Source organism: Buceros rhinoceros, unplaced genomic scaffold, assembly GCF_000710305.1.
Source record: "Buceros rhinoceros silvestris isolate BGI_N320 unplaced genomic scaffold, ASM71030v1 scaffold5078, whole genome shotgun sequence".
Classification (NCBI taxonomy): Eukaryota; Metazoa; Chordata; class Aves; order Bucerotiformes; family Bucerotidae; genus Buceros; species Buceros rhinoceros.
Genome location: NW_010426232.1, coordinates 37,626 through 50,069, shown reverse-complemented (window position 1 = coordinate 50,069; position 12,444 = coordinate 37,626). Strand labels below are relative to the sequence as shown.

At 48.0% G+C, this 12,444-nt stretch overlaps 1 protein-coding gene across 1 annotated transcript in view; it reads right to left on the bottom strand.

The window, feature by feature from the left end:
• Positions 1-4,916: 4,916 nt before the first annotated feature.
• LOC104498085 (rho GTPase-activating protein 20-like) overlaps positions 4,917-12,444 on the bottom strand; it is a gene marked incomplete at its 5' end in the record, with an annotated part of 31,774 nt that continues 24,246 nt past the window's right edge. The window contains 7 exon segments of the mRNA XM_010141422.1: positions 4,917-4,952; positions 4,955-5,014; positions 5,016-6,019; positions 7,642-7,753; positions 8,229-8,418; positions 9,092-9,201; positions 10,153-10,314. Of these exon segments, the coding sequence (XP_010139724.1) occupies positions 4,917-4,952; positions 4,955-5,014; positions 5,016-6,019; positions 7,642-7,753; positions 8,229-8,418; positions 9,092-9,201; positions 10,153-10,314 (1,674 nt within the window).

The window sequence follows — 12,444 nt, the reverse complement described above, 5'->3', positions numbered from 1 at the left end:
GACAAGAGAATCGAGTGCACAGAAATAATTTCTGTGCTGTAAACACCTCCCTCATGTGGGGTCACAGAATGGCTAAACACTGAAATATTTAACTTAATGCAAGTGGCAGCCGCTGCCGGAGCACTTGTCCCCGAGGAACTGCTGACATTTGCAGCGAAGCCACTACGAAACCCAGACAAAATAAGGCCTGGAGCAAACCTAGTATCAAGGAAAACACTGCTACAGAGTGAATTGTACGTATTTATAAAACTCAAGCGATGCCCAAAACCTTTAGGCCCCGTGTGGTAACCGCGTCCTAACGGAAATACTCAACACCTTTAGCCAACGAGTCTTCCCCTTTGGACACTAGCGGGTCAGCGGAGCTGGACCGTGGCCTCGGCACAGAGATGCCGGTAACTCATCTTGAGAGCAAGTGAAATCATGCGCACGCGTCTGTGGATGAGCGAGCTGGCTGGCTTCCCTCGGTGTCTACGTAGAGCCCTGCCCGGCCGGCAGACATCACGCTCCACCGCCTCGTGCGCTTGGCAGCAGCAGAGGACTCTTCCGAGTGGAAGTGGCCTTACACAAATGCCAAAGGCTCGGTGCGGACACTCTCTTGGCCTCGTCCTGCATCAGCTCTTGGTGAGGGAAGAGCCCCCAGTGTGGCTGGTGCCTCGGGTCCTCCTCCAGATGAGTCCCTGAGGTTGTCCAGTGGTGTCACCAACGCTACCTCCGCATGCGTATTCAGGTGTTTTGGACCCAGGGTATGAGGAGATGTTACATATGAGGGAAAACACGTCACAGTCTCTGCTCCTAATATAAAAGGTTATTCAGATAACCAGGAGGTTGGGTGTAAGACGACAGCTTTTGCTGTAGTTCTTTTCCTGCGTTCTTTAAAAACTCACCATCACCTGTTCCAGAAGATTTTATTTAGCTGTCTGAGTCAGCTACCCTTCGCTAAATTTCCCCGGCTGTGACGAAAAGCTGGGGTACAGCTATCCTTCCTCCAGACGTGAGCTACGTGGATGTGCAAGCACATGGCAGGAGGTTAGACCAGCGACCTCCCGAGGTTCCTTCCAGCCTGAATTATACCATACCCCCGTGTTTTTATAGATAAAAATGGGAGGACTTTGGTAGGTCCAACTCACTGAGGTTGTCTTGGATGTGCTGGAGATGCACAGGTCAGCCGGCAAGGACCAAGCAAGTCTGTTTGCACAGGTCACGGCAGCCTCACCCCGTGCACGTGTGTGTGAGTGCACGTATCTGTGTGGTCCCAAAAGGCACTGGCCACCTCCAGACCTCCCACGTCTGGTCATGCGTGGGTGAATAGTCGTGTTTGGGACGGAAGGAAATGCGCTCAAGCGAGGAACTACCCTGCTTCCTCCTTGCTCCAGGCGCAGGCACGGGAGGGGATGTGGACATGGTAGAAAGTTAAACAACGTCCCCGTGCTACCAAGCAACTTGGTTAGCAAGTTCCCCATCCAACACAGAGGTCACTGCGGCCATCTTAAATCCAGGGCTGTCAGGTATACCCTGGTGCAGCAGCTCTGTTGTCCAGGTCCCACATGTGCAGCACCCCACCTTGGGCTGGGCCCTGTGCAAACACCAGCAGCCACCAGCCTGTCTCAGCAAACCAGGATGTTTAGAGAAGACCAATGGTGCAAAACAGGGAGCAGAGGAGGCAAATCAGTTTGTCAAATGTCATACAGATCAGCGCAAGAGCTGGAACCGAGATGTCAACCACCAGGTCCTGGAGCCACTTATGTCCCCAGAATAAGAGAGGAGCTGGACCAGTAGGAATTAAGAAATCTGGTGATTTGGAGGCATGGACAGAGGAACATCTTCAGTTTAAAGGTCACGCTTCGGCCCCAGGACCTATAACTGATTTTTCTTGAACTCTGCAAACTAATTTAAGCAGAGAATAGACGGGACATGTCTTTCTGCTTCCTGAATTGGGCTGTGCGGGAGAGATAAAGCTTGCAGGCATGAAGCAATAACATTTATGAGATCAATGGAGAAAAATGCAAAAACACCCCAACCCAACCCCAAAACCCCTCCCTCCTCCCAAAACCCAAATAATGGAATTTCAGGCACATAAGCCCTTTACCAGGGCTAAGAAAAGGCAAAAACTTTCAGTGCAGGTTGAGAACAAATTGCTCTAAATTTACATCATATTAATCTCTGAAATTACCTGAAAGGAATTATGGTTAGTCCTTGTGAGACAGAGGCAGGATGCTCATTAATGATGAGATCACGAACCCTGTGGAACAGAAAGTCCAAGTGAAGGAAGTAATTTGTCAGTTCGCTTCATTTTGTCTGCTTGACAGGAGACATTGCCACTGTTTCGTCCCCAAGTCCACAGGCGGCTGGGGAAGATGGGGTGTCCCGCGGTGACTGGGACTTGGGCAGGACCTTGCCAGGGACCCCAGCGTTTGGGGCACCCCGCTGGAGCCAGGGCAGAAGGGGGGACTCAGCTCTTGGGGCCACCCTTACCCCAACAGCTGCTCACGGGCCATCAGCAGAGCCATAGAAACAGGTACAAAATTTTCTTGTTAATACTCCCTGGACCCGAGTTCCTGTCCCAGCCTGCCGGGGACGAGAGCCTTCCTACCCAGGGGAAGGGCGCAAGAGGGACCCTGTACATTACACATTGGCTTCCCAGCAATAACATACCTCCAGCTGCTGCTTCCTGCAGTCTTCAGAGTCACACGTGACGCTCTGAAAAGCTTCAGTAAATCCATTTTGGATCGTAACAGCATTTATTTCCTTCAGTGAGGAGCAGCAGACAGCGCTCCTCTCCATTAGCGCTCCTTTTGTGACTGTCACAGAACACGACTTGTGCAGCAGCGGGGTGTACGTCTTGTGAGACGGGAGCGCAGCTGGAATTGTGCGGGGTCTGCACCCAGCTTGTTCACCGTCTGTTTAGAGCTGAAAGCACTCCAGCAGCAGCTGCAGCCCAACAGCAGCCACATCATTCGTATCACCTTGAAGCACTCTCGGAAATACTTGTACTTCAGGCTGGCAGAGATAAATGACTTGCTGGAAGATACCATTTGTGTATCATTGATGTTGCGGAGACTAGAGATTTCTCCAAAGCTTTATTATTGTTGCAGTGATGCCTGACGTGATCTTGGCAGCACAGCAAGACGCTTTTTACCGTCTCGAAAAGAAATGCAGAGTAGCTGTTTTGCTGCAAGATAGCATCTTTGTGGAGTTGTTTTAAGGGCGGTGTGCAGGCAGGGCTGTTAGATGACAGGTCTCAACACACACACAAAGGATTCTGCCTTTGGAAGGTGACTACTACAGGTCAGGATCTGCTTATGACCGTTCTTATTAAAATAGCTGACTGCGAAAAAGATGAGAAAGAACAAGCCGCAGTGACGACTTGGACCTGCACACAGTCCTACATGCTGGTAGAGTCCCAAGCGTGTGATGGTTTGCTGCGTTACGTGGGTCTCCATAAACGCAGCTCTGCTTCCAGATACAACACTTGCGGGATTCGATTCCAGAACAATAATGCTGATTCTGTATTTTCACTTAAAGTCTTTCCAGCCTTGTTAACAGACATCCCCCCACTCCTCCAATCTGCCGCAGAGCACCCATTCTGTCTGACACAGAGCTAAAAAGAATCCAGCCTGCTCTCATCCCACTCCCTTGCTCCCAACCCTAGTATCTATTCCCCGAAAAGTCCTCCCTGCCCCTCCCCACCGTTAACTGCGTCCCAGCGGCTCAAAACACCCTCATCTGTCTAGACGATGAGCAAAAGGGTGGGAAACCTTGTTTGAATTCCTTTGAAGGTTACTAAAATTTACAGAAGTCAACAGGATGATGACGTACAGGGTGAATGATGCCACCCAAAGCGGAGGGAAAATGCTGCAGTTCTTCCTCACGCAGGATGTGCAGTGCCACCACTGGGCCTTTTGCTTCAGCAAGAGCTTGTCGAACTGACCTCTAAAAAAAACCACGCGGGATGTAAATGGGATTTATGACATAACAAATAATATTTAATATATAGCATCGAATGCATACACATCAATACCAGTGCTGTAACAACAAAACAGAACTCGTAAAATTAGCAGCAGGTTTTTTTGCAAGTACAAAAATACACATTTTTTTCAGGACATATATAATAGCAAAATTTATCAGGATATATTATACAAACTCAAAGCATTTAGATAATGCATTACTTTTAATATATTATACGATGTTTTAGATGCTGCATAATAAAATTACATGTGTTCTGCTTGCAATAATACATAATGCCATTTACAGCAGCGTTAAGGAACTATTCACAACTTAAACGCGAACGGAACAGCAACGAAGCACGATAAACGAAACACACAGAGCTGCAAGGTGTTAGCTAACGGGCTTCAGCATGTCTCTTGACGTATTTTTGAGCTTATTTTTTTCTTTCTTTTGCGGTGTGAAAGAAATAACTACACCTATAGAACACACCTTAGAAACACACAGAAAACACCACACTTACTCCTCGGAGGACAGTGAAGGTAACACCTATCGGCTTCAGAACAGTAGTATAATACCACGGTCATGGAATCTAGGCTGACTTTGCACACTACATCAAAACCACGACGGACTGCGACTCACATCTACAAGGCTCAACGCACGAGTGGCTGAGGGCAGAGGCCCAGCAGGCACCCCGCTGCCCCGGCAAGCTCCGAGAACAGGGCGCTGCTCACAGTCACCTCCTGGGACCCTTCCAGATTTCCTGGAGATCTCTGTTCGCTTGCTTTTTAGCAATTTTTATCATTCTTACAATGTTCTTGCAAAGCTTTACGTGGGAACGTTACCCAAACAGTTTCCTAAAAAAAGAAAGCCTGTGAACGTGGGGACTGCTCAATTAAATTTGAACAGCCCGGGTATTAAACTTAAAATGAACACACATCAACACCAGAGGCATTTTCTTTATGGTGTTTATTTTAAGCGTTAAGGTTCCTCTGCAAAAAAGCTTTGGTCAAGTCTCTTCAAACTTTGGATTGCTGTAACGCTCTTCTAGACCTCCTCTTCGATCTTGGGTCGTGAAGTCTTCCTCTCTCCGTGCCTTTCAGAGGTAATGGCTGAATGTCAGGCTTAATCAAATAGCCATCAACTCCGTCCGCAGGTTTCAGGGGCACCAGCCTGCTGTTAGGCTCCAAGCCCCCCTCGGCCAAAGCGTTGGTAGGTTGTGGAGATGGTGGCACCTTGGTGGGTGTAACCAAATAGTCATCAGTCGCTTCACTGGCAATGTCTTCGTGTTTCTTTAGCGACTGAAAAGTGCTATCAAAAGGGGAGGAGGTTTCAGTTGGGGTAAAAACAGATTGGTCTGAAAACTGCGAGAAAGCACTGTCCAGAGAGCTCATTGATGACACAGATGGAGATGTCCCGGGAGAAGACAGGCTAGAAGAGCTAAATCCTGAGCAAATATTTAATGCCTCTGGTGCTGGAGGCAGGAGGCAATGGGACAAGTCCTTCTTTTCAATGTTTTGGTTTGTGTTGTCACTTTTACCAACGTTAATCCCTATAATCAAGCTCTGATTGATGAGTTTTTGCCCTTCCATCTGCAATGACCGAAGCTGACGGAGATAGTCTTCATCTTCGTGAGACAGGACAACATCACAGCTGGCTTTGCGCGTTGCCTTCTCACGACCATCCCCAGTGCGGGCGAAGCTGGGGGCAAGGAGGCCAATTGCGGGCTCTGAGGAGCGCCTGTGTCTCCTCAAGGTTTTGAGAGCACCTGAGGTAGCGGCTGAAGAGAAGCCCAGTGCGCTGGAGCGGAGCGACTGATTCTCTGAGTTTTCTTGCGAGGAAAACTTACGGTGTACCTCAACAGAAATTGTCAACGGTTTCGATTTGGTTTTACTTTGGATTTCATCCACCTCCGTCTGCTCTGAATCGCCGTCGCTCAGGGTGAAGACAGACTCCCTGCTCCGGTTATCCTGATCTCGGTTCTTAACCCAGTCGCTAGAAGAAGAGTCGGCTTCGTCGTTCGCCTCGTTTTCCAGGCTGTCGTAGGAAGAGTCGTTCAGATGGAGAGAAGCAGCATCTGCAAGGACAAATCAAGAGTTAGCACATCAGTGACTGAAACACCCTGCTGGCAAGCAGTTCCAGTTCTGGGTTTGTTTGGGCTTTTTTTTAAGTATTTACTTCCATTTTGCCCTTCAAGCAGAAATGCCAATAATTTTAGAAAAAATTACTGTCTAATTTTGAAATAGAAAACTTTGAAATAGAAAACCTGAAACGAGTGCCAAGTTGCAGTTCAGTCAAGAAACAGGATGATGGCACAAATAAGGGTCAGGGGGTTTTATACTGGGCTGGGTTTTTTTAGTGGGTATCTTTAGGAGTAGGTAATCCAGCTGTAAGCAATAATTTACATACAGTGTATTGATTCATTCTTCTATTGAGTTTTTCTTTTCATTATCAAATAGTGAAAGTAACATTTAAGTTTTCTTTCCTTCTGCTAGACAAATAAAGAATAATTTTATTCTTCACGAAGGCATAATTTTATGACCTTCCAGAAAATACAGTATTTTTAAGAGCAACACTATGAAGAAAGAACTAGTCCCAGTGTCAAGAGCCACCCCGTTTCCACCGGGCGGCGCCCACCTGGGCCCTACTCTGTACGCGGGGTAATTGCGATTACGTTAAATCTCTTTTGCTCTGGGCTACGCTAAGCTGACTTATCTCACATTTGCAGCAGGCGGAGGTCACGCCTGGGCAGTCTCCATGCCTCAGTGCACGCCTAGAAACTCCTTCAGCTGCCAGAACGTATCACGGGTCTGAGCTCTCAGGCCCAGCACGGCGGAACCATGTGCTTCCACTCTTGGGGAGGGGGAGGCCAAATTTCACTGGATTTCACCACATCTCACTGGAGGCAGAGCATGGGGAGTCTGGGACAGCCACGCTGAGCCAGCGTGGCACGCCAGAGCAGGTGATGTTACCACTCTTAGCATAGGTCAGCCGTGCCAAAATTCATTTTACCGAAATGTGACTTTAGAAATATTTTGAGGAGAGAGACAAAACTCCAGTCAAAACCGATATCATCACCGAGTCGGAGAGAAAAAGAGCATTACTGATACTCCGAATGCTCTGCCAACTAGTCTGTCGGACACTTTCAGCCACCAGTTCCATGATTTTTCTGTGCTAGTAGCAAAATCTGGATGTTCCATTGAAACTCTGGAGCTCTCTGTCTTTTGATAATGAGGAATAGACGTTTTCAACCCTAATACAATGGTGTGACAGCTGTATTATAACCCTCATTGATCCCTGGCTTCCTGATATTCCGGGCCAACATAGGCTGGGGCAAAAATTCCTAGACTTGAGAGAAAACCTTCTCCAGATTTTTTTCTTTCTTTTTCTTTGTTTCCCCTCCCTCCTTTTTTGGACATAGTGGCTCAGATGACTGGAGTAGGAGCAAAGGATTCTCTGGAAGATCGTTTTGTGATACGGTCCAGATCTATGCCAAGCCGAATAGATGATTATCACCAACACTTTGGGCAAAGGAAGGAGAACAGGAGTATCTGAGAACACCACATGAAGAGGAAACGACAACAGCAGTATCTGAGAACACCACATGAAGAGGAAACGACACTCTTCCACAGAATATACATGATCTTTTGCCTGGCTCAGCTTAGCTGTCGAAGAGGATCAAAACACCCCCTGCATTACCTGAGCTGTTCTCTCTCTTGCATGTCATCAGTATTTCTCCAAAGAGGGAGTTAATTTCCTCTCCAAAAATCCTGCAGCAGTTCTCTGTGAGGAACTGTACCAGACTAGAAATCTGCAACAAAGCAACGGGAGAGAGGGGTCATATCTTCCATCATTCCACTGAGGGCAAGGCCACCACAGACAGGTGAGGAACAGCAGCAAACTGCTCCTCCATCATGTGCCCCTCACATCCAGCAGCTCCTCTCCCAGCCTCCTGGGCCCGAGGGAACCAGCCAGGCCCAGCTAAGCTGTGGCAGCATACATCCTTGTACACATCTGTTCCGTTTCTCCGCTGTCCTGTTCCGCGGCCACCACAAGCAGAGATCTTTCTGATGAGAGAAGCGTTTGCAAATACACTGGGTATCGCTTCTGATCTCCCTCCCCTTCCTGAGGCAGATTATGAGGATGGATGGATGGATGAACGTTTCGGGAGCCCTGATAAGAGGACAAGTCCTGGTCTGAAGAGGTACTGACTGTTTGTAACCAACAGCCGGGTTACAGAGGATGAAGAGAGGATTGGTTTTTTACTACATCGCAGCGTCTCTTACCTTTTTTGTAAATTCACTTTCTATGTCAGGAGTGGAGGCAGCTGGAGGCCAGAGCAGGCTGGGTGCGATGCAGACAGCCAGATTAAATGCATTCATGTGGTTCTCTTCAGACCGCATCTCTATTCCGTGCAGCACTCCGAAGATGTAACGTAAGAGAACGACGTTAGCTCTGGGGAGCTGCTCTATTAACCTGGAAACACATACACATGTAACTCTTCAAATTAGCCACTGGACAAAATAGAACCGTTTTCCATAACTGTCTATGGCAACGCTTACGTTGCCATGAATACAGATGTATGTAAGTACACGTGAGGTGAGCTAGTGACCACAGGTGTTTCCCAAGACATAAACTCTGCCCACTCTCTGTTTTGCATCACCTGCAAGGGTGGAGGCTTCCCGTGTCACTACGCTCCAGTATTTCATTCACAATTGCGTCTTGGCTTCAAAACGGTCACTAAAATTTGAGATGATTGAAGGAGAATATATGAGGAACTGATTTATGATTTCACCCAGACTCCCGACGTTCCCTGTGGATGATTTTAGATATCGTATTGGGCAGGAGCCAAGGTTTTGGACAGTGTATTTACAAACACTATAAATATTTTTATTTCAAGAAAGGACATTTCATTTATTTACTGGTATCCACAAAAGGCAGGAAACCAAAAGAGAGTCAGAAAATTGTCCCATACGGGCAATTGTTTAAGTATAGATGTAAGTTTGAATGTTCTGTCATATACAAAGATACTTATAGCACCTATTTTTAAAAAAATATGTAATTGTAAGTTTTAAGGTGAATATTTGGGATTCTGCATTTTTTAAGGAATTTTTTAGAAAAAGAATACAGAGCATATAATTAACTCTACCTTTGGATGCTTTTAATCTTCTCTTCATTATTTCCTAGATCCATCACAGAGACCCACTTATCACAGAGCTGGGATGACAAAATGCTGCCTGGGATGTTGCGAAGAAAATCCTTATCAAGAGAAAAGAAGAGAAGAGCAAAACCCATGAACAGCTGTACTGGAGCACGGGAGGGAGTAGCAACAAGACATGCAGATCAGAGGATGTCTCAGTGGGACAGCACTAGCTGACAAGCATCTCGTTCCACACAGCAACCGAAACCAGCGGCAAATCACCTGAGATTAGGAAGTACTTTGGATTATGCTTGAAGTGAATATTTTCCTGCCCTTTCCTCACCTTTTTCTGTCTAAACAGAGATATTTGGGTGCTTTGAACACCAGCACTTTGCATGGGGCAGCTGTCCTGCCCTCGACACACATCCTAAATCCACCCCGTGTAAGTCTTACCCATGAAAACCTCCCACATGGCAGCAGGAGGAATGGCTTTCTGCAGTAAAAATATTCCACTGAAGCGCTGCTCGCTCGAGAACGGAGATCACTTTTTAAAGCAAGAACTACACATAAACACACGCACTGTACTAACATGTGGAAAGAAATATGCTGATCCTACTGAAGGTTTGGGATGCCTTTTGCTTTTTTAATGTACAAGTCTGTAAGAAAAGATAATGCACGGGAAAATTAATCCAAATATTCGGGGCCACACTACACATTTGCTAGGGTCTGTAGTGTCGGGTACTACCGACGAGTAATGACACAGGACTGCACACCTGCCCTTCTAGGATTTCATTGACTTTAGGCAGAGATAAAGAGAGGAACAGGACCAGATTGTTCCTGAGACCTCAGGAAGGTTGGCAGCAAAACAAGCTGCCTGACCTCATTCCCCATCGCAGTTCAGGGGTAACCTCCTTTGGAGATCCCCACAACATTAATGGTCCAGTCTACTCCTCTTAATCCAGCCTAACAAGTTCTCTTTGGGCCTGTCCCTGCAAATAAGTCCTACTCGTTTGTGTCTGGCATCTGCGCTGCTCTCACCCAAAAAGGGGGAAGGAACATTTTCCACATACCTTAAACAAAGAGGCTGTTACAAATATGGATTCGCAGGCTAAGTCCACTTCAGCGCCGGAATCGAGCTTCTCCTTGAGCTCTTTGCAGGTTTTTGCACTTCCAGAGCGTCTGAAAATACCCTCAGTGGAAGGGCCCTCTTGGTAAAGGAGGGAAAGCATGTCCTAAACAAAATTAAAAGGCAGAGGAGCTTTCTCAGAAATATATTTTATTGTCCAGTGCCATTAAGATGTAGTTGCGTGACTTTTGCCACAGGTGAAACTCTCTGACTCCTAAAAAAGCTCACAACTCAAACACAAGCCAAGGCTCATCCTTCAAGCCGCACCAAACTGCTCGGGAAAGCTGTGGGCTGAGTTTGGAGAACATCCCCTCAGAAACATTGTGCTGCCGCTGCTGAGCACTAACCCCCCCCCGCCGATCTTCCAGGGCCTGCGCAAGGGTTAGCCAAGTCACAAACACTGTGGGATGGGAAAAGGAGAGCGATCTCCCAGGTGCAAAGCTCTGACCTCAGCCAGACGCCGCTTTGCAGGAAGATACGAGACCCTCCCTACTCGTCCGTGTGTTCAATGTTATCGCCGACCAGTGATGAAGACTTCTGTGCAATGCCTGATGTCTGAAAAAAATGAGGTTTTATCTAAGCTGGAAAGCGCTTTGTGTGCTAATATTTCCCTGCGCTTCTGCAGCAGATCAGAGTCAGGCTTTTACCCCCTTTGCTTCTTTGGAGTGGAACTGTATTCTGCAAGCAGCTCAGAGCTGTTAGCGGGACCACCTCCGGGGTAAGGTGCTCCCAGAGAGGGCTAAAACTTGGCTTATGGATGCTCTGAAGCCAGTGAGGCTGCAAAGGAGTAAACAGGTGGGCAGCTCACCACGTGAGACATTTAAAAGGAAAGGGAAACCAAGTAGATGCCTGCCTAGCTTTTAAAATAACACGAGGGTCTGATTTCTTCAGCGAATAAGAGAAGAAAAACAGCAGAAAAGGAAATTTTGAAATCAGAGACCTCTTGTGAGGTAATATGTACATGATACTTTCCAGCTGCTTAATTCTCTGCAGTCTCCTGGGGGTCATCTCTCAAGACATGCCGGTCAACTCTCCCCAGGTCTGCTCCACGCGATGTGGACTTTGTCAGGTTTGTCTCTTCTGAGGGAAATGTGTGCAGACAGTTGCTGGGATTATGTGCATGCACACAGCGGTCTGAGGAGCAGGTTACCAGAAAAGAGCAAGAAAAGGGACACTGGGGGAGAGTCACAGAATCATCTTGTTGGCAGAGACCTTTAAGATCGAGTCCAACCATTCCCTCTGCACTGCCAGAGTCCCTCAACCATGTCCCTCAGCAGCACCTCCACACGGCTGTTAAACCCCTCCAGGGATGGGGTCTCCACCACCTCCCTGGGCAGCCTGTTCCAGTGCTTAATGACCCTCTGCGTAAAGATATTTTTCCTGATATCCAACCTAAATTTCCCCTGACACAACTTAAGGCCATTTCCTCTCCTTCTGGCATTCATAAGATGGGAGAAGAGGCCAACCCCCAGCTCCCTACAACCTCCTTTCAGGTAGCTGTAGAGAGCGATAAGGTCTCCCCTGAGCCTCCTCTTCTCCAGACTAAACAGCTCCAGCTCCCTCAGCTGCTCTTCATAACACTTGTTCTCCAGACCCTTCTCCAGCTTCATTGCCCTTCTCTGAACCTGCTCCAGCACCTCAACGTTCTTCTTGGAGTGAGGGACCCAAAACTGGACACAGCACTCAAGGTGTGGCCTCACCAGTGCCCAGTACAGGGGGACAATCACTTCCCTGCTCCTGCTGGCCACACCAGTGCTGATACAAGCCAGGATGCTGTTGGCCTTCTTGGCCACCTGGGCACACTGCTGGCTCACGTTCAGCCACTGTCAACCAACACCCCCAGGTTCTTCTCTGCTCAGCAGCTTTCCAGCCACTCCTCCCTAAGCTGTAGCGTTGCAGGGGTTGTTGTGGCCCAAGTGCAGGACCTTGAATTTCATACAACTGGCCTCAGCTCATCGATCCAGCCTGTCCAGATCCCTCTGTAGACCCTCCTGATCTTCAGGCAGATCAACCTCCCAACTTGGTGTCATCTGCAAACTTGTGAGGGTGCCCTCGATCCCCTCACCCAGAGCATTGATAAAGATGTTGAAGAGGACAGGCCCCAACACGGAGCCCTGAGGAACACCAGTGATGACCGGCCACCAGCTGGATCTAGCTCCATCCACCACCACTCTCTGGGCCCGGCCAGCCAGCCAGTTTTTGTGTACACGCATCCAGGCCATAGGCATCCAGTTTC